General features: G+C 34.8%; 1 protein-coding gene across 4 annotated transcripts in view; it reads right to left on the reverse strand.

Annotated features, from left to right (window-relative positions):
• The window catches only part of LOC105492606 (LDL receptor related protein 1B), a 1,932,714-nt gene that overhangs the window by 1,017,835 nt on the left and 891,430 nt on the right, over positions 1-23,449 (reverse strand). For all 4 annotated transcript variants that reach the window (XR_011609732.1, XM_011759820.3, XM_011759819.3 and 1 more), the window contains exon 4: positions 3,485-3,604. Coding sequence is in view for 3 of the 4 variants with exons in the window: in XM_011759820.3 (XP_011758122.2) it covers positions 3,485-3,604 (120 nt within the window). In the remaining variant the exon portion in view is untranslated. The remainder of the gene's footprint in view (positions 1-3,484; positions 3,605-23,449) is intronic.

Consider the following 23,449-nt stretch of genomic DNA (forward strand, 5'->3'; position numbering starts at 1 on the left):
TGACTTTTACTTCTGGGTTGAGGAGTATGGGATGGGGAAAATCCATATATACTCTCAAAATGATGCATAAATAGGAAGATGGAGTTTGGAGTCAAGATTATAAAGAATATAGAAGCTCTGGAAAACTGCAGATATGCTGAGAAGCCTCTAACAGTCCTTAGAAAATAAAAGTGAGGGTTTTAAACAGTCTTAACTAGATTTTAAGGGAAAAGAGATATTTACAGTTGCTTTACTAAAATAGGATGAGAAACCAGATAGCAGTAAATGGAGGAATGAAATGAAAAAAAAAATAATTGGGAAAGCAAATGTAGTTGATTGTTAAAGTTAGTGGATAACAAAGGAGGAGGGGACAGGAATGATGGCTATAGGAAGAGATAGGATAAAGTGGATATTTGTTGTATTTCTATTTTTGTTTTTGTTTTCTTTCAGAATAGAAGAAATGGGAGAATATTTATTGACTACAGTGTTAGCCAGTGGAAATGTAGTGTTTAAAGATGTATAAGAAAGAGGTGGAAATTGATGGACCAACGGAACGAGTTGAGACAAAAGTTTGGGTGAGTGGGACTTTAAATATGTATGAAAAAAGACTAGGAAAAAGTAAAGCTCTTCTGAAATGAGAGCAAAACAAGAATGGATGGGTACACAAGTAAATAGAAGAGAGAGAGTAATTTGAAGAATACAAGATGGCACCCAGAAAATAAAGCCAGTGACTAAGACAAAAGAGAATAGATTAAGAAAACATATTTTGAGAGAATAAAGAAGAAATTGAAAGGATTGTAGCAGATGCTGTCTCTCAAATCCCTCAGATTTTTCAGTGTGATTCTACAATCATAGGGATCTTTATCTGTGCCTGAGCATACTTCCAAACCCTTCCTCCTCTCCCGCCAGAAGCTCTGCCAGGACTCAAGGCCAGTTAAGTTTCCAGGAGGGTAATGCCACCTCCAACACAAAAACAGACAGATTTGCTCTTCAGAAATTGAGTGTATAAATGCCTGAATTCCCTTGTCTCTCATGCTAGAGAGTTGTGCCACATACTTAAGCTTCAGTCACCCTTTGTTGTAGCTGGCTTAATTGCTCCAACTATGGCGTTGCCTTTCTCCTGTATCCTCTGAGCCCCACCACTCCCCCAAATTAAAAGAAAAGGAAAGAAAAGAAAAAGAGAAAGTTACAATGGCAAATAAAGGAAAACATTCATGTGAATCCTTGTTTCAGAGTTGACTTCTGGGAATATCCAAGCTAAGAAGAGAGTTTACTATGAGAAAGCAAAAAGATTGCTGAGTAGCATAAGACCATTTAAATTGTGAAACTATGCATCTGTACAACATTCACAAACTCAGGTTTCTTCAGACTTATGTAATTGCCAGCAATCATGGATGTCCATTTGAAGTAAATGCTTTTGGCAATAGAAAAAATACAGTGTTTGGAGTTAAGTCTACAGCAATACTGAATGAAATTAAGGCTTGCATTTGGTAAAGTCTGTCCCTGATGGCAGTAATAATTCTTATCTATTTTCACAGATTTTTCACCTTTAACATTAAAGGTTCCTATTTCAGTTTTTCTGATGTGATTATGCTGTCCAGGAGAGCAATATGCTCATTTATCTCTTCTTTCTACTTAACCAGAATGCACTGAGGTGGAACTCCACAACATTGACGACAGAGGAATAGGCATACCATCACTTGTAATGCTGCCTTCTTTTCTCCTTTAAAGACAGAGAGCTACCTGGAAATACAGTTTCGAGAAAGCCTAATGATGCTCAGACTTGGCTCTCAAGGAGTATAGGGAAAGTACAAAGAGCTCCTCTCCCACTGTGACTTCTAAAATGATTGCTGTGCAATTCTTCACTAATGTTCCACAGAAGAAATTCATTATGGTTGTGGTTGTTTTTATGTGCTTAATTAAACACATAAAAGCAATTAATTAACCACACTCAGGAACCTACGTATTTAACTCATCTCCACCCTTGCAAAAGGAACTGCAGATCTTCATTACTATAGGAGTCAGATGTAGTAAATGAGTGAGAAGAATGCGGAATAGGTATCTAAGTCAAACATGTACGAATGGCAAGGGCTGTTTGGAAGTGGAAAGAGCATGAATGTTCAAAGGCATCATGCATGTCTGGCACCTTTTTTATCTGGCTGACTTCTGTGATTATGAGGCATCTAGCATTGCCCTTATTTTCCAGAACATCTGAACTTTCATGTGCAATTTTCAGATTTTTAAATGTTGTTTTAAAATGACATGATGACATGAGTCAAATGAATATGCGAGTTTGGCCTCCCTGTGGTCAGATTATGCAGTCTCTGAGTCTGATAAACACTTGATAATAAATGTTTTTATAACATTGATATTATGCACAAAGCAAACAACAAACCAAAATCCAATTCCCAAATGTACCTGAAAAGTCAATGAGCCTCTTCAGGATAAGACTAAGTGGGCTCTGCAGACTTGAGTTTCAGTCCCAATTCTATTACTAAGAGGATGTGTGGACTTAAGTCAATTAACTATCAGAATCTCATTTTTGTCATTAAGATTTTAAACAATTATCTCAAGAATTCTTCCAAATTTAAGATTCTAAGGTAAAGGTGATAATATTAGAGCAAAGATTTGAAATAATCAGCAAAGCACTAATTTCTTTGGAAAGTATTCTATTTATTAGTGGCTTTGGCAATGCAGCTGTTCTCTGAATACACACACACACACACGCGCGCACACGGAAGAAAAGAGAGAGGCAGAGAGAGAGAGAGACACATGCTATATTATAGATTAGAAATATTAATGTAGAGATAGATATAGATAGATTATAAGTATCACATAAAGCAATGCATATAACTTTGTGGATATGTTCTATATACATGTTAATATATGTATAATTGGAATCAACTCCACTGGAAGGATATGGAGGATATCCTAATATGGATATCCATATGGAAGGATATCCTAAAATTCTTCAGTATGGAAGAAGGGAGTCATTTCATACGATAAACATTTGCTATAAAGCATTCACAAAAGCAAGAATCCAGACATGGAAAAGAAATCAACATTTACGTTCATTATTACATTATTATTGCTATGGGTAAAATGGCAGCTGCCAGAATACCAATGCAAAAATTATAAAGAACATTACATGATTAATAATTGTTAACCTAACAGAGTTAATAACACATGTCTACTAGACTGCAGCTATATAACAGCCATAAAACATATAGGAAGCTAAAATAATTAGATCAATGTGTTATTGGCTAACCCAAACATTTCTCCCTGTGGACATTTCTCAAGTTTGAAATTACTCAAAAAAACTGAAATTTGATTGTCATAAACTTATAATAATGTTTATGGTGGGCGGGCAACTTTTAAATCTCAAGAAAGAAAAGTTAACATAAACACTGTGGAGCACATGGTATGTGCTCAAAGATGTCTTCTTACGTTTCTGTTAACTAAGCCTCTATAAACCACATTTGATGGAGTTATGTGTTTTACTTACCTTTACAGCTTCTCCCATCTTCTTTTATTTCGAATCCATTCTCACAGTAACATCTTGTACTATTTCCGACCATTGTACATTTATACTGACAATTCAACTGTTGGCAATTGGGTAACAGTTCTGTAGAGGAAAAACAAATATATTCTCTATATTTAACTGTATATGTAAATATTGTTTCTATTTCTCAGTGCACAATCCTTACAATATAGTCTTGATTATTCTCCCAGAATGTTTATATGATTGATCTAGAAAAAAAAATTTCTAAAATATGTTAGTTTACATTTGCTTGAATTACTGTAAATAAAATTTTAGATCAATCTGTTTGGTCTCCAGCTTTTTAGCTTATTACTGTGTTCATAGCCACAAAACCTTTCAAATTTTGGTAAATTAAATTATTTCAAGAGGAAAGATGTCAACTCAGCGGTTGATTTTGCCATCTATGTCTTTCCTATCTGACACATCAATTGATTTTCTATCTTTTGAGAGCTTGTTTTGATTTACCAACCCATGTGCAACCTTCATAGCAATCAATGTGAATATAGCTCATCTCAATATTTTATTTTTCATTGGTAGAAAAATGTTAGAGAAATACTGAACATAATATATTTCGTTATATCTGAACCATTTTAGAGAAAAGACATGATTAAAGCAAAAGTTAGCAAACCTTCAGAGCAAATTAGGATTGAATATGATAAAAGCATGAAATAGAGACGAAGTGACAGGAGCACATTTATTACACAAATAAATTCTAACAGAAATAAGATTCGCTAAACTAGATAAATATTGGATAGAAGCATGACTATCTGAAAATAGGGGTATAAATGGATTGTTACAAAAATGTTATTTTTACCCTTTTCCCCAGGAAGGCAAATAAGGGTTTCGAAGATTAAAGTTAAATGATTCAAAATACATTGATATGTGCCACGAGTTTAGCTGGTGCTACAGAAATAAAATCAAATTATATTTAAAAAATAAAAGTCCAATATGTAAAAGAATACCTGAAACATTCCAAACTGAACATTGGGCATTGTATTATAAATTTAATTATCTATAGTATTTCCTTAGTTCAATTACTGTTCAGCATTCTCATACAATTATTTCACACATCTTCTCTTCTTAAAACTGCAAACCTCCTTCCTAATATTCTCTCATATACGATGACCTTGCTTCTTACTTCTTTGAGAAAACTGAAGCAATCAGAAGAGATTTTCCAACTTTATACTCCATTTCTACCCACATCTGCATATACTGCTTCTCCTTGGATTTCACAGTTCGTTGAACTCATAATCAAAGCTCCCACCCAACATGCTATGCAAAAATCCCATCCCCTCTCACCTACTCAAGGATATCACTTCAGCAGTGCTACACTTTATGTAGAGAGAATGAGTTCAAAATTGACTTGAATCTATATGCTATTTTAATTCAATATTTATTGAGTACATAGTCAATGCTAATCACTCTGCTACAGTTCCACAGATGAAAATTCATTAAAAAAAATATTTACAATATGAGTGTGGGAGTGAGTGGAATTACATAGACAGAATAACAGTGTAAAACAGTATTTATAAATCATAGTAGCAAAACACATATGCTAAATAAAAGTACAAGTGGTAGGATTTAGAAAGAGAAAGATTCATCTAGAAGCTGAATATGCAGGAGGATATCTGAGAAAGAGTTGTAGAAGTTGAATTTGAGTTGAGACTTAAAAGTATAAGAGTTCTGATAGACAAAATTAATGAGAATGTAGCCTAGGTAAAAAAGACAATATGAGGAAGTAAATAGAAAGAATTGAACCGAAAGCATACAAGAAATAAAGGCAACAATAAAGAATTCTGCATTGCTAACCTACAATGCTTGGTGTGGTTAAAAAAAAAAAAAGAGAGAGACTGGCATTGTTGTTTGGAGGCAGATCAAGGTTAAGTAATTCATGGATTAAGTAGAATTTTCTGTTTAGGCAACAGGAGACATAGCTGGTTATTGAGGACAGTAGTGATACATTCTGACTTGTATTGTTCAAAAGTATCTAACAGTAGAGAGAAAGATAGTAAAGGAAACAAAGCTATCTAAGTGACTAGGAATGGCAAAATAATAAATGAAGACTATGAATATTTGCCTAGAAAGATGGCCAAAAACTTGGTGAAAGCATAATGACACTAAATGAGTAGTAGTAATAAAATGAATTAAATACAACAGAAGTACCACAAGTTTGGGAAGAAGATATTATTTGTCTTTGATTATACTTAGTTTAAAATATTGGCAACAAATAGCCAGGGAGAAAGTGAGAATTTGGGTCTATCTTTGAAGAGAAGTCTGTAGTGGAGACATCAGTCTGGAAGTCACAAGCATAAAGTTGGTCACTGAAACCTAAAGAATAAAGAAGCATTCCCTTAAAAAGAATGTTTGGGATACAAATAAAAAACCCAGAGAACTTCTTCATGTGAAAATCAAACAGAAGAGGTATCAGCGATAAGAACCACCACCAAGAAAAACTGTGAAATAATAAAGTACATGGGTGAAGAACCTAGAAAGTCTCACAAAACCTAAGGAAGAAGAGTAGTCTACAGAAGCAAGCAGGGAAATCAATGTTAAATTCATTGAGAAATAAACATGGATGAAGCCAGTAAAGTGCACTAGTCTTCCTAATAGGATCTATTGAGGGTGTTAAAAAGCATTTGAGTGCAGCAGTGAAGACAAAGGTGAATATAATTAGGGGTTGGAACAGAAAGAGGAAACAGGAAAGGTTTCTCACAGAAAATAGATTCGGTTATAGTATAAAAAGAATGAGGGTAGAGATTTGATCTAATTCATTTAGTCTCTACCTTAACGCAGGTGTATTAACACAGTGAGTCAAATTTATTATTTTCCCACGTAATCCCTGGAGCCCAGTTGCACCTTTTCACTGTGTCAATCCAAAGTAGAAAGTCCAAATACTATGGATCCCATCTTTCTACTCTCTTTATTTGACATATCTGGAAGATGGAGAGTGAACACTGAAAAGAGGGGGGTAGTGATATGGAGAGTTGAGAAATGCAAAACGGGGGAAAAAATGATCTGAAAGACCAGACCTTGAACATGGTTCTGAGGGTTACGAGGAGATCTGTTAGTTGAAAATAGCAAAATATACAAAGTCAAGTTAGCTTTTAGTTTATTAGACTTATCCTGCATGAGGATTTGTATATATGCAGAGTGATGAAAAGGAGATGATTAGTTTATTATATTAGCTGAAATGGTAAATATTGATTCTGTTAACAGATCGTGAAGAACCATGAAGAACTTACAATATGAACACTAAAATTTAAAATTTGGCAGACTGTGAAAGCAATACTAATTATTATAGTTATCTATTTGAACTGCTGAGCATTTATGCTTCATTGCATGCAACACTATAATGACTATGAACATAGTTAAAAGCATATCAGATTAATTTTGTTAGAAAACTTATTTGAATACAGCAAAAAATTTTGTACTTGAATCATTAGTCTTCGCCCAGTGGCTTTAGTGAAGCATAGCCATTGGCTTATGTAACATTATCATTAGTTTGGAAATTAGACTGAAGTAGGAAGACCACTCGTATCTTAGGGAAGCAAACAAGCAAGTGAGAACACAGACATGTAAACATGGTATCTGATCTATATTCCTCAGCATTATCATAAAATAAAGCTATCTTTTTGATTAAAACAGAGAAGCTGTCACCTGGCGTGGTGGCTCACGCCTATACTCCTAGCACTTTGGGAGGCTGAGACAGGTGGATCACAAGGTCAAGAGATGGAGACCATCCTCCCCAACATGGTGAAACCTCATCTCTACTAAAAATACAAAAAAGTTAGCTGGGCATGGTGGTGTGCACCTGTAGTCCCAGCTACTCAGGAGGCTGAGGCAGGAGAATCGCTTGAACCCGGGAGGCAGAGGTTGCAGTGAGCTGAGATAGTGCCACTGCACTCCAGCCTGGCAACAGTGTGAGACTCCTTCTCAAAAATAAATAAATAAAAAGAGAGAAGCTGTCATTTCACAAATCAAAACTAATCCAATTGATGAATATTCCCCTGACACAGATCTACTTTGTTCTGTTTTTAAAGGATCTTTTTATGACCTTGATATGATTTGGCTCTGCATTCCCAGCCAAATCTGGTGTTGAATTGTAATCCCCAGTGTTGGGGTAGAAACCTGGAGGGAAGTGATTGGACATGGGGGCAGGTTTTTCCCTTGCTGTTCTCATGATAATGAGTGAGTTCTCATGAGATCTGATTGTTTGAAAGTGTGTAGCACATCCCCCTTCACTCTCTCTTCCTCTTGCTCTGGCCAGGTAAGACGTGCCTCCTTCCTCTTTGGCTTCCACCATGATTGTAAGTTTCCTGAGGCCTCCTCAGCCATGCTTCCTGTACAGCATGGCTGTGAGAACTGTGAGCCAATTAAACCTGTTTCTTTATAAATTACCCAGTCTCAGGTAGTTCTTTATTGCAATGTGAGAATGGACTGATATGGCCTTTATCAAAGTTGTAAAGGAGGAAATGTTGCAAAAGAGATTGTTATTAAAATATGAATATACCTTCTCTATAAAATGCAAGGTAACAGTTTACAAGTAGTGGGTAGCTTTGAGACATCAAAACTTCTAAGTCACTTGATTTAGAAATAGTCAAGAAATAGGTATCAATGTATTACTAATAAGTAGTAAGAGGGAGTCTAACAGGATAAAAATTAATTCATAGTAAAACTGAAATTTATTTCACCACTTATCTTGTTTTCTGAATGGCGGTAGAGTATTATGTTGAGGCTTTGGTCTCTGCAACAAGAGTGCTTCACTTCCAACTGTTTTAGGAATTTCAGGCTATGTGAATGTGGCAGAGAATAGTTAAATGTGCATCAATCTTGTTTCCTCTTTCTAGGTAAATAAAAAGATGACATTCCCCAGTTGTCTTCCAGTTAGATTGGAACCATATTTGTGTCTTCTAGCCAATATAATGTAGAGAGTAATTGGTGTGTGCCACTCCTTGACCTGATGCTTACAGCATCCTGACAATCTTCTACTCTCTGTACACTTATCAGCCATCTGGGTACAGGGGATCCATCAGACTCCTCACCCCTTGGGATGGCAGAAGCCCAAAATGGAAAGAACCTGAAACAGCACCTGGGAAGTCAACCACTGATAACCCAACTGGACTGTGATATCAGGGAAAACAATGGGTTATTATTGTATTGAGTCCTGAGACATCAAGGTTATTTGTTACATATGAGTGGTGATGGGTACATGACTAAAGCTCTCATTGCACGCTTTTCCTCATCCCCAAAATGGGGATAATAATAGAAACTACCTCATCAGGTTGTTGGGAGGCTTAAATGAGGTGATAAAAAGTTCTTAAAATATTGCTGACACATAGTAACTATTTTTATTATCATAATTATTTTTTATCATTTTATCATTTAAGCTTAATCATTTGTTTAGTACAACAGAATTTCTATTGTTATCCTGTCATAATGTATATACACTGTAAGCAATTTCGTGCTGTTTATTTTCATATTAGAAGGGTTTTCTCTTTCTTGGTTTTATTTTTGGGTGGTACATGACTCGGTTGTAGTTTTTTCATCTCTTGATGTCTCCTGGAGAGGTTTTTCATTTGTTTGTTTGGTAAGTTCTCTAATTCACCTGAAAGCACAATCTCCAACAGATAGGGAAACACTAATCATAAGAAATAAGGATTTTCTACATTGATCTTTTTGTTTCTATAAAATATAAATATCACCCTCTGAAGCAATGTACATCCACATTGAATTTGCTACCTAATCATCGACCAATTTACAATTTAGACAAGCAATTTTTATGAAATATACTAATTTGCATAGCTTTTAGGGGCTGTTTTGCTTTGTAACATCATTGGGATTTAGGACGCATTTTCACAAATATGTCCAAGTATATGATTTAGGAAACACATGTAAATAAATCATGCTGACCTCCCTTAGAGTGAAAACAGGACAATAGAGAAAGGTGATTAGAAGTTGGCAACCAGTTTCCAACCATTACAAGTTATTACCAATAGAGGTCTTTTTTCTTCATTAGTTTTGTTTACATAAATAGCTCTAAACCAAACAACCACTGTTTGCTATCTTATTTGTATAGCTATCGGATCAACCATTGTATAGTCAATAGCATTATGTTGCTGCCTTTGTGATCTATAGTCAAATAACTCACATTGATCATGTATTGGACTTAGCAAGACAGTGCAAACACGGCTGTGCTATTTTATTTATATGTTTCCAGGTTATGTTTCAGAGAGTAAATTAGAACTTTCAGAAATCCTTTAGAAATACAAAATTGTATAAGCACCTTTCCATACACATAAGTTATCTGAGATATCATTTTACAAAATGGGATGATATTTCATTCTCAATTTTAGTAATAAAATTGCTTCTTAAATTAGACATGTACAAAAATGCCTTTTAACCAACAACTAGAACCACAGTAATGAGGAAAAAATTATTCTTTCCCTATGTGGCACATTAAAAAAACAAGAACTTCACTCACTTTTTATGCTTGAAGATTGAAAAGCTGACACAGCTACTTACCATGCCAGACAGCCCCTCTTGTCAGCAGGACATATGCTTGACATATTTAGAATGGTGATAATTTGTGTCACATCATTCATCCTCTTACCCCTGTTTCTTTGGCCTAGTAAAACGCAGTGTGAGCTGGTTTGAAGAGATTAGGCTGTTGCTTATGGGTGCTTATGTGAATTTCTTCAGAATCGTTTGCTTAGTGCTAGACTACTTACTGGCCTCAAAGTTTCAGTGTGTTCTCTTACAAGAAGATAGAGTAGTGAGGCAATGCTTTTTTATTGCATTTTTGCTCTATTTTTGGTATTTAAATGAAGTCCATATTTTAAATTCATCAAAATTCATTCTTTCTCATGTACAGTGCTGCAAGTTTTGATAAATGTGTATTGTCGTTTAACCAATATCATTCATAAGATATAGAACAGGATCATTATCCCAAAATATCCCCTTTGCACCTCTACAGTCAACCCATTGCCCTGCTGACAATTTTGGTGATCACTGATTGGTTTTTATCTCAATGGTTTTGTCTTTTTCGGTATGTCATATACATGAAATAATCCAGGGTTTAGTATTTTTAGTCTGACATCTTTTATTTAACATAATGTAATTGAGATTCATCTATATTATTATTAGTATTAGGTAGTTCATCTATATTATTGTTAGTATTAGGTAGTTCTCCCTTTTTGATTACTGATTAATAATCCATTGTATGAACATACCTTACTTTGTTCATTCGTTTCACAAGTAACATACATTTGAGTTGTTTCCAGATTGGGGTTACGATGCATTAAGTCTCTATAAATATTTATATACAGCTTTTGTGTAAATATAGGTTATCATTTTACTTGGGTAAATATGGGATTGCTGGGTTATGTGGTAAGTGGATATTTTACTTTATGATAAATTATCAAACTATTTTCCAAAGTGTCTGCATTCTTTTATAATCCTACCACCAATATATCAATCTTCCAGCCACTCTACCTTCTCCCCAGCAGTTGGTATTTTCAGCTTTTAATTTAATTTTATTTTTAGACATTTGAGTATATATGTAGTGGTAGCTATTGTACAATTATTTTAATTTGCATTTTCTAATTATTATTGATTTTTTTCATTGTGCTTATTGGCTAGTCATACATGTTATCTGCAGAGAAATTCTGTTCAATCTTCTGCCAACTGTTATTAGGTTGTTTTCTTATTATTGAGCTTTGGAAGAGAGAGAGAGAGACGGAGTGTGTGTGTGTGTGTGCATGTGTGAGCATGTGTATGTAATTCTGGATACAAGTCTGTTATCAGATATATGATTTGTATATCATTTCTCCTAGTCTATAATTTCTCTTTGCATTCTCTTATTACTGCTTTTCAAATAACAGAATTTCAAAGAAAAAAATCTTACATTTGATAAAATCAAATCTCAATGTATTCTTTCATAAATCCTGCTTCGGGAGTTCTATCTAAGAAATCTATTACCGACTCAATTTAGCCTATACTTCTTCTAGAAATTTTAAAGTTTTATATTTGCAGTTTATTTTTGCTTAATTTCCATATAGGGTACAAGATATGACTCAAGGTTGATCATTTTGCACACAAATGTTAAATTGTTCCAGTACCATTTGTTGAGATTACTCACATTTCTCCATTGAATTATCTTTGTACCTCCGTCAAAAATGAATTGACCAAGTATCTACGGGTATATTTTTGTACCCTTATGTTTTGTTAATCTGTACGCCTGTCCTTTCTATAAATTATGCTATTTCGATGACAGTAAATCTTGAAATCTTGTAGCATAAATTTTAATGCCTTGTTCTTTTATTTTTTAGATTCCTTTAAATTCTAGGTCGTTTTTATTTCCATGTAAATTTTAGAAATAGCTTTTCAGTGCCTAAAGAATCCTACTAGGATATTAATTGGAATTATGTTAAATTTATAAATTGAGGGACACTGACATCTTAACTACTGAGTCTTCTAATTCACAAATATGGTAGGTATATATGCATTTATTTTAACTTTTTTTAAATTTTTAATGAGCTCCCAGCATATAGCTCTTCTACATATGTTGTTCAATTTATATCTGTCTCATAGGTTTGATGCTATTTTACATGGTATTATTTACTGTAATTTTCTATTATCCATTGCTAGCAAACAATCAAATATGATTAATTTTTATATGTTAAACTTGTATCATATGACCTTGCTAAACAGTCAGACAAAACTAAAAAGAAACAAATTACAAATACCAAATTAGAAATCTATCAAATTATAAACATCAGCAAGGCAGCAGAGGATATCATCAAAACCCTACAGAGTTAAAGGATAATAAAAGAAAACTATGAACAACTCTATGCCCATATTGACAACTTAGATGAAATAGACAAGTTTCTTCAAAGATACAAACTTCCAAAGCTCACTCAAGAAGAAACATATAATCTGAATATCCCTATATATATAGAAGAATTGAATTTGTGATTTAAAAACTTTCCCACACAAAAAAGCTAGGCCTAGGTAGCTTCCTTGAAGATTCTACCAAATGTTTAGGGAATAAATAAAACTAATTCTGCATAAGCCCTTCTAAAAACAGAAGTTTTCCAACTAATTTATGAAGCTGGAATTACCCTAATCCACAAATCATGCAAATACATTAAAGAAAAAAATGTAGAACAACATTCCTTATGAATATAGATGCAAAATTCTGCAAAATTACTAACAACTAAAATCCAGCAATATATAAAGGGATAATATATCATGATGATGCCAGGCTAGTTTTGCATTTAAGAATCAATTAATCCAGGTCACCCTATCAGTACAGTAAGGGAAAAAATACCCTATCATTTCAATAGATGCCCAAAAAGCATTTAACAAAAAAAAAAATACCCATTCATTATTTAAAATACAACGCTTGGCAATATAATAATAGAGGGGAATTTCTTCAACCTAATGAATGATTTTGTTCCCAAAACACGAACATATCATAACAGAAGTAGGATAACTTCTCTCACCATTTATATTCAATAATATACTGAAGTTTGTAACCAGTGCATTAAGGGGCTTTAACAAAGGTTAGGAACACAAATTAGAAAGAATGAAATAAGTAAAACGGTTTCTGTTTGTAAACAACAATTGTCTACATAGAAAATTGTTTTTAAAACTATCAAAAACCCACCAGAACTAGTAAGCAATTACATTGAAAATTTATTTAATAAAATGAGACTGACAACATTGTCACTTCATAATTTTCATTTTGCCTATTAATATTTCATAAGATTTTACAACTATTTCAAAAAGAAAAAGCAAAATTTTCTATAATTTAGATGTAATAAGGTGGAAGTTGTGGACCAACCATGTGGTCTGAGAAAATATTACACGGACTGAGGTGCCAGTATTTACTTATTATTTTATTTTATTGAGTCAGAGTCTTACTCTGTCATCCAGGCTGGAGTGCAACAGCTCCATCTCCACTCACTTCAACCTCGCCTCCCGCGTTCAAGCAATTCTCCTGCCTCAGCCTCCTGAGTCACTAGGACCACAGGTGCCCGGCATCACACCCGGCTAATTTTTGTATTTTTAGTAGAGATGGGGTTCCACCATGTTGGGCAGACTGGTCTTGAACTCCTGACCTCAAGTGATCCACCTGCCTTGGCCTCCCAAAGAGCTGGGATTACAGGCGTGAGCCACCGCACCCTGCCAAGTCAAGTCTGGGATTTATATTATAAGACTGTATATGGTTTGGGGGTTTTGTTTTTTAAAGTAATGAGGCCATTTGCTTTTGTCCTAGACTAACTACGTGGCTGTGCCTGGTCAAGCCTTGGGAGGCTGAGGCTATGGAGTTCCAGCCATCAACCTTGGAAGAGCTGTCTTGGAGGCAGGCAGCGCCAGAGCCCCACATACCACCGGACCTGAACCTAGAGCAAGCCTGGGACAGGGCATTGGATAACTTTCCTGTGCTGAGCCGCTGCTCCTGCTAATGTCTTCAGTTCTACAGGAGCTCTGCTATGCGCTGGCTGCTGCACTGCACCTCCATCGGGCACTGAGCCCTCCCCGGAGATGAGAGGGGCCACAGACTCTCTCGAGACTACCATGTCTGGGAGTCAATGGCTGAAACTACAAACAGGCTCCAGTCACCTCAAGATGACGCAGATGCTACCAGTGGAGGGGTCCAAAGTGGCCTGAGTCAGCGTTGGAGATACCAGCGCCTACAGAAGTGGAAGGACACACATCCAGGGCGCCCTCTACAGTCCAGGCCTCCCAGGAAGATGCTGAAAACCCCGGATGCCGTCAGGAAGCGACCAGAAAGGAGAGTAACCCAAACCTGTCTCCTGGACTTCAGCACGATCCACTTCAACTGCTGCTCTGGAAGGAGCCCAAGGCACCTCAGTTCAGGCCCTCATGCTGTCCCTGAGGACTTTTGCAACTAGAACTGTACCCTGCACGCATAAGAGCCTTGAGGTCTATGCTGTGGAGATCATTCGTTATTAATTTGTTCTTTCTCTCCTCAACGTCCTAAACATTTTTCATTCAGAGAAACTCTTCATGTAATGAGTAATACGAAATGAGTAATAGGCAATGTAGAACTCTTCCTTTAGATCTACTCAAAATTGCTGTGTTTCTTCCACTTCAATAAAGCCTTTCCCTTAGTCTCAAAAAAATGTAATGAGATGTGTGTGTGTATGTGTGTGTACTCAATACATGTATATCTCCCCATCCTTTTTAATAGCTGCATATTGTTCCATTTTATGAATGATGAGTAATTTAATTAACCAATTCTTTGCTGAAACACATTTAGTTTGTATGGTAAATACAGCTATCTGTTAAAAAAGTGTTTGTGCTCTCCCTTGCATACGGCAGAATTGTTTCTGAGAAGTGACTATCCAGCCAGAGACTCTACGTCCTACCTCTCCTTTAGTCGGGTTAGGGCCATAGAACAGGTTCTCACCAACAGAACATGAGTGGAAGTAAAATGCATAACTTCTGTGTCAGGGAGAGTAAGATTATGCATGTTTGGCTGGGCGCAGTGGCTCACACCTGTAATCCCAGCACTTGGGGAGGCTGAGGCGGGTGGATCATAAGGTTGGGAGATAGAGACCATCCTGGCTAACACAGTGAAACCCTGTCTTTACTAAAAGTACAAAAAATTAGTCGGGGGTGGTGTCGGGTGCCTGTAAACCCAGCTACTCCAGAGGCTGAGGCAGGAGAATGGCATGAACCCTAGAGGCGAGCTTGCAGTGAGCCAAGATCGCGCCACTGCACTCCAGCCCGGATGACAGAGTGAGACTCCATCTAAAAAAAAAAAAAAAAAAAAAAATATTTATATATATATATATTTATATATGCATGTTTTATCCACACTCATATTCCCTTCTTCTTGTCTGGAAATTCCAATTTACTTTTATGATTTTCATGCTGTTTCCTAATATATTTCTCTGTAATACAATTCTGATGTATGCCACCAGGTATGCTTTGAAATGTATAAATTAAACAAAAACCAAAGTAACATTTTTTTAAAAAAATCTGAGAGTGTACCACATCAATGCTAAGAGACTTTCTCATTTTATGTTATGCCTGCAAGTTAAGAATCACTCAGAGAAAGAGCCTCAACCACCTCAACTCATTGGTGAACACTGGATTTAAAAAATTGCTTCTTTTGAATCTCTAAATATAATCATTTTTAGTAACTTTGCAACTTTAGATTCTGATTTGTTTAGAAACATTTTATTGTAGATTTTATTACACAGATAATTTAAATATAGCTACAAAGCCATAATCAAATCTGAAGAGAGATTAAGTTATTTGACAAATTATAACATTAAAAATGGCTGGTTTATTCATTGACACAATTTGCTTAAAAAGTATAATCTTTAAGTATAACTTATTACTGGGAATATTTTATGAGGAAAAATGTTTACTTTAGCATAATCTATAAAAAGATATGAGAAGATAACATAAAGCGAAATGTGCTTGTGTGAGGTTCTCTTTTTAGACTAATTATATGAGGACAATGACATTTCATAGAAATTGTGTGAGATTTAAACACAGGAATTCAGTAGAAGTACTTAATTTGGCACATTATAAACACCTGCTGTAGGCTGGCAATTATATTATTATTATAATCACAACCAAAGGAATTCAGTGATTTTAATTTCCATGTTTTCTTTGAATCAAATAATAAACTAAGACACAATGGTAGCTCAAAGTGTGTTCCAGATCCTAAAGTAGAAGACATAGTTCTATTTGTACTATCTCCTGCCACAGGTATAATCAGCTGTTATACCACAGGTATAACAGGCAAGTTTCTTAAACTTTCTGAGCTTTAGATTCTGACCTAGCAAATGTCTTGATATGTTTATATGAATATTAAAAAAATATAAGGAGTGAAAATATACTCTATAATTTCTAGAGCATCTCATAAATGCTGAGATATGGGCCAGTACAGAGAAAGATAGGTGAGAAAAAGGTGAGAGTAAAAGGTGCATTGGACTGGCAAAGCCAGGGTATTTGGGGTATTACATACCTTGTAGTTGAGTTTTGCATTTGATTTTGCAGTAAGGGTGACATACTAGAGTTATTAGTAATAAAATAACCAATATCAGATCTTTGCCTGATTCAATGCATTTAGTTGCAGACAGAAACTCTGCTTGAGGAAAAAATATAACCAAATTCACCAGAGGGACCTGAGAAAAATACAAGTAGAAACTATGTATACACAATAAGGGAATTTCTTTGTGCCCTGAGGTAGGAGGATAAGAAAATGCGTATATAATTGAAGAAGGATTATACACATATAATTCCTATATTACCTAGCTTTTGTGAGTGGAATAAAATAGGGTGGAGGTAGTAGTAGCAATTGGGTTAGCGGAGGTGAGGTGGGTTACATGAGTAATGTAACCTCCTTCGTAAAAGGGGATCCATATTGCTAGCAAAATTTTGATTTTTTTCATATTTAGTAGATTAGAAGTACTTGTGACTAAATCTACTTTAAAACTGAAAAGTCATTTTTCCCCTCATGGGACATGTAAGTCCCCATATTAGACATAGGAGGCAATAACAACTTTGAGAAGGTATCTGTATGTTCAACATAATGAGATGAACAAAGACAAATGCAAAGATCCAACACCATGCTTGGTGCATATCAGGCCAAAAAATGCCAACTGTGTGTTAAAAGTAGCAATTGAACATATCTCTTCACTTATGCACTTTGCCAAAATCCCAATAGCATGATAATAAAATATATAAGGCACAAACCCATAAGGATAAAGAGACTAGGAAGGAAGCTAGAGTGGACAAATGATATCAACAAAAATTTAGAAGCAATAAAGCAATAAATCAGTGTTAGCTAACTTAGCTATTTAGCTCTTTGTATTTCTAGGCAGTAAAATCTAAGCCAGTGGTTGAAGATAATGAGAGAGATGATGGTCAGGGCTGCTATATTCCAACCACAAAGACTGTGCATTACACAACTCCAGGGGACACTATTAAAATAAATTTTGAAATGAATGTCACTTAATAAAATCATGCAACATGGAAGTTCTTGGAGGAAGGCCAAGAAGCAAATCAATACAAAACCAAAATAATGGAAAGGCTTAGGAATTACAGGTTCTTAACACCCCTGAGAATAGTGGAAATGGGAGTGGAATGGGGTGGGAACACAAACTGGAGTATTGGTTGAAAGGAGAAGTTACACCTCCTAAATTTTCTCTTTTAACACTTGCAGCAGAATACTAAAGAATTACTTTCTGAAGAGACTGAACTAGATAATTCTAACCAAAAAACAACAGACACAGCCAAAACCCAGGAATATCAAATTACAAATAGGAGGAATACACTCATAGGGTAGAAACTCTATCCCAGGAACAGATCAAGAATATACTGGGGTCCAGTTGCTCTCATCCAGATCATTCATAGGACAGTGATTCCAAGCCAAAAGAGGCAAGCCAAGAAGATCAAAGTCAACCACTCGTACTCAGCACGACACTTGTAAGGCACAGGTGTAACTATAAGAAGAATGAAGCACTGTCCAGTCCCCAGCTCCAGAGCCATGATGCAGATGTTTTGCTCAGGGAGATGCAGGCTTAACAAATAGAGCTATGTAGCTCACCATAAGAGAACTGACTTTATTGGTAACAGAGCATGGGAAAACTCAAGCCTAAAGGCACTGTCAAAAACAAAAACAATGAGTATTTTGGTGTTGATCAGTTAGGACAAAGATGGTAGCTTCATGGAAATAACAAGCTAAAGTTCAGGCCAGATAAAACCACAAAGAAAAAAAAATAGCTAAGAAGAACCATTGTGGGTTTAGAACAAAGTTCTGAATCTCCTGAAAAGTAGCCAAGATTTTACTGAATAAAACTATAGAGCAATTTATGCCAAACAACAGTTTTTTAAAAAGTAATAGAATAATCAGCTGACAGTGCAAGCTATCTGATAAGTATAATACCAATAAAGACACACATCTTAATAGAAAGATCAGAAAAACAGACAGTCAAAGAGAGTCATGTTAAGCCCACTGTCACCACGGGGTAATTGTGAACATGCTCAAGGTTATACCCTCTAAGGGGTACATCAGAGACTGCACACTATGGGGAAACAGATGTCACTGAAAAAGGTCAGCTCAGATAACAAACAAATGCATGTGCAAACAAAAACAAACTCCACTGTGGAAGGAAGGGTCTTCAGAGTTGCTAAAATATATTATAAACAAACCACTGCTCAGTGAAATAAAAGAGGACACAAACAAATGGAAGAACATACCATGCTCATGGATAGGAAGAATCAATATCGTGAAAATGGCCATACTGCCCAAGGTTATTTATAGATTCAATGCCATCCCCATCAAGCTACCAATGAGTTTCTTCACAGAATTGGAACAAACTGCTTTAAAGTTCATATGGAACCAAAAAAGAGCCCACATTGCCAAGACAATCCTAAGTCAAAAGAACAAAGCTGGAGGCATCACGCTACCTGACTTCAAACTATACTACAAGGCTACAGTAACCAAAACAGCATGGTACTGGTACCAAAACAGAGCTATCGACCAATGGAACAGAACAGAGTCCTCAGAAATAATACCACACATCTACAGCCATCTGACCTTTGACAAACCTGAGAGAAACAAGAAATGGGGAAAGGATTCCCTATTTAATAAATGGTGCTGGGAAAATTGGCTAGCCATAAGTAGAAAGCTGAAACTGGATCCTTTCCTTACTCCTTATACGAAAATTAATTCAAGATGGATTAGAGACTTAAATGTTAGACTTAATACCATAAAAACCCTAGAAGAAAACCTAGGTAGTACCATTCAGGACATAGGCATGGGCAAAGACTTCATGTCTAAAACACCAAAAGCAATGGCAGCAAAAGCCAAAATTGACAAATGGGATCTAATTAAACTAAAGAGCTTCTTTTCAACTAAATATTACGAGACATACAAAGAAATAGGAATGTGTGAATGTGTAACCCATATACAAGGAAAAAGTAACAGACTCTGCCTTTCAGAGGATCCAGATGTTGAAATTAGCAAAGACTTCAAAGAAGCAATTATAAATACATTCAAAGAACTTTTGAAAACTTGCTTAAATAAGTAAAGGAATGATATGACAACAGTACATAGGCAACAAAAGAACAAAATAAATTTAAACTCACAAAATGTCAAACATTTATACATGGGACATGATCAGAATGAAAAAGCAACGCCTAGAATGAGAGAAAATATTTGAAAATCATACAAGATAAGGAATTAATATTTACAACATAAAAAGAACTGCTGCAAGTCAACAACAAAATAATACCTAATTAAAAAATGGGCAAAGACTTCACATTTCTCCAAAGATACACAAATTGCCAATAATCATATGTAAAAATAGTCAATATCACTAATCATTAGGGAAATACCAATAAAAACCACAACGAAACATCACTTCACACTCATTAAGACAACTATTATTAAACAAAACTAAACAAACAAACAAACAAGAGAAAATAACAAGTGTTGGTGATGACTGGAAAAAAAAAGAATCCTTCTGCATTGGTGGTAGAGATGTAAAATGGTGCAGCCTCTGTGGAAAACAGTATGGTAATTCCATGAAAAGTTAAAATTATGATAGATACATAATTCCACTTCCAGGCATTACTCAAAAGAATTCAAAGTCGGGTCTCAAAGAGATACTTGTACAACCATGTCCATAGCAGTGTCATTTACAATAAAAAAGTAGAACCAATGCACCAGCAAAATGTCAACTGACAGATGAATTAATGAACAAACCTAGCACATGCATAAAGTGGGACATTTTGCAAGCTTAACAAAGATGAAAATTCTGACACATGCTACATCGTGGATACACCTAAAAGACATTACAATAAATGAAATAACTTGTCCACAAAAGAACAAATATTGTATGATTCAATTTATATGAGTTACTTGGGGTAGTAAAATTCATAGAGACAAAGTAGAATAGTGGGTGTCGGGGGTGGGGGAAGCAAGAAACAAGAATCCATTACTTAATTGTCAGAGAGTTTCAGTATGAGAAGATAAAAAATTTCTGAAGGTGGACGGTGATAGTTGCACAACAATATAAATGTACTTAATACCACTGAACTATACAATTTAAATGTGCTATAGTGGCAAGTTTTATATTATATGTGTGTTACCACAATAAAAGTAGTAAAAATAAAATTAAAAAGAAGTCAATGAATCTATAAAGACAATGCCCCATCAAAAAGAGTATACAAATGAGAAGATAGAAATTATTAAAATGAACCAAATGGAAATTCTTGGTTTGAAAAGAAAAATAGCTAAAAAGAAAATTTTATTTGAGGGGTTTCATAGTATATCTTAACTAACAGAAGAAAGAATTGATAAACTTGAAGGTGTATTATATAATCAGAATAATGCAGGGAACAAAAACTATAGAAAAATAAGCAGAGCTTGAGATAAATGTGGGACATCAGTAAGTATGCAACATATTAAATAATGAGGGTAGCAAAAGAATAAGAAGAAAAGAAGGGAACAGAACAATAACATTTAAAAAAACCAAAAACTTTCTATATTTGATTTTAAAAAATCAGCACAACCAAGAATCAACAATGTCCAAGTAGGATACACAAAGCCACCCACAACATAGTAAAAATGTTGAAGGACAGAGACAAAGAAAAAAATTTTAAAGCAGCAAGAGAAATAAATACTTATACAAAGAAGTCACAATATGAATAACAGCTTACTCCTTATTGAAACCTATGGAGGTCAAAAGGCAGTTGGATAATATATTCAAAGTACTTACACTTTTACAATATATTATAAAAATATCAACCAAGAATCTTATTTCCAGTGAAAGCGTTTTTACAAAATGAGAATTCCCAAATAAACTGAGAGAACATATTGTTAGTAAAGCTAGCTTACGAGAAATACTAAAGGAAATTCTTCAGACACAAAACAATTGACTACAGATAGCAAGTAGAAACCGTATGAAAAACAAAGGTCCAGGATTGATAATGATATGGCTAATATAAAAGATGCTACAAATATATAATTTCTCATTTCATAGTTGATTTATAAAGCAATTATGTAAAAATTATGTATATAAATGTATCAGGCTTATAACATATAGAAATGTAATAGATTTGCCAATAATAGCACAAAGGAGAAAAACAAAAGTAATGCAATCTTGGAGTAAGAAAATGACCTCAGACTGTAATGCACAGAAACAATGAAGAGAACCAGAACTGCAAAAAAGAAGGTCAATATAAAAATCTTTCCTAACCTGTCTTCTCTCAGCCCCTATAAAATACATAAAATTATACAAAATAATAATTACAGCTATGTATTACTGGATTTATAACACAATGACTTAATATATGCAACAATAATAGCAATCATACAAGAAGAGAGAATAGATTTATATATGAGTAATGTTTCTGTATCTAGAGATAATATAAATCTGAAGTCAATTATGAAAAAGTGAGATATATCTTGGATTACTTAGGGCAACTACTTAAAAAACAACTCAAATCTAATGAAATAAACTATTAAAATAATTGAAATATTACACTACAAAATATTCACTTAAAGAAGAGGAAACATTAAAAAAGAAATAGAAATTAAAAAATGACATGTAATAAAGAAAACAAAAGGTAAAATACCAAACATAAATTTGACTCTATCAATAATGACATTAACTGTAAATGAGTTAAACATGAAATCTAAAGTCAGAATCAGAATTATCAGACAGCATAAAAACTTCAGATTAAACTATATGCCATGCATAAGAGACATGCTTCAGATCCAAAGATACAAATAGGTGGGAAGAAAATTGATGAGAAAAAATAAAGGATGCAAATAGCAACCATAAGAAAGTTGGAGTGACTATATAATTATTAGACAAAACAGACTTTAAAAATAAAAAAAGAAACAAATAAAGACATTTTACAACAATGAAAGGATAAATCCATCAGAAAAAAAATGCAACAATTATAAACATATAAGAACCAAAAAAAATAGACTCACAAAATCTATGAAGCAAAAGCTGATGGAATTGCAAGGAAATATAGAGAATTCAAGAACAATAGTTGAAGACTTCAATGTCCCACTTTTAATAATGGCAAGAACAATTAAGCAGTAGATCAACAAAGAATAGAATACTTGAACAACATTATAAACTAGACGGAGCTGACATCTACAACATCCCACCCAACAATAGCAGAATACCCATTTTGAAACTTATGCCAGGTGCGGCGGCTCATGCCTGTAATCCCAGCACTTTTGGAGGCCAAGACGGGTGGATCACCTGAGGTCAGGAGTTCGAGACCAGCCTGGCCAATTTGGTGAAACCCCGTCTCTATGAAAAATACGATAGTTAGCTGGGCATAGTGGTGTATGCCTGTACTCCCAGCTACTTGGGAGGCTGAGGCAGAAGAATCACTTGTACCCAGGAGGTGGGGGTTGCAGTGAACTGAGATCATACCAGTGCATTCCAGCCTGGGCCACACAGTAAGACTCCATCACAAAAAAAAAAAAAAAGGAAGAAAAAGTACAAAGCTGTTATCATCAAGACAGGGTAGTACTGGCATAAAGATGTGCACGTAGATAAATGTAACAGAATTGAGAATCCAGAAATAAACTCTCACATCTATGCTCAATTACTTTTTGACAGGGTGCCAAGAAAGTTCAATGGGGAAGAAATAATTTTTCCAAAAAATTGTACTAGGCCAACTGGAATCCACATGCAAAGAAATAAAATTGGAACCTTCTAATGTCACATACAAAAATTAACTCAAAATGGACTGTTGGGTTCAGTAAAAGAGTTGCAACGATAAAATTCTTAGAAGAAAAAAGTGAGTAAATCCTTGTTTCCTTGGGTTAGAAAAAGACTTCTTAGGTATGGCACAAAATGCACAAGTGACAAAGGCAAAAAAAGATACACTGCACTTAACAAGAGT

This window comes from Macaca nemestrina, chromosome 11 (genome assembly GCF_043159975.1).
Source record: "Macaca nemestrina isolate mMacNem1 chromosome 11, mMacNem.hap1, whole genome shotgun sequence".
Lineage (NCBI taxonomy): Eukaryota > Metazoa > Chordata > Mammalia > Primates > Cercopithecidae > Macaca > Macaca nemestrina.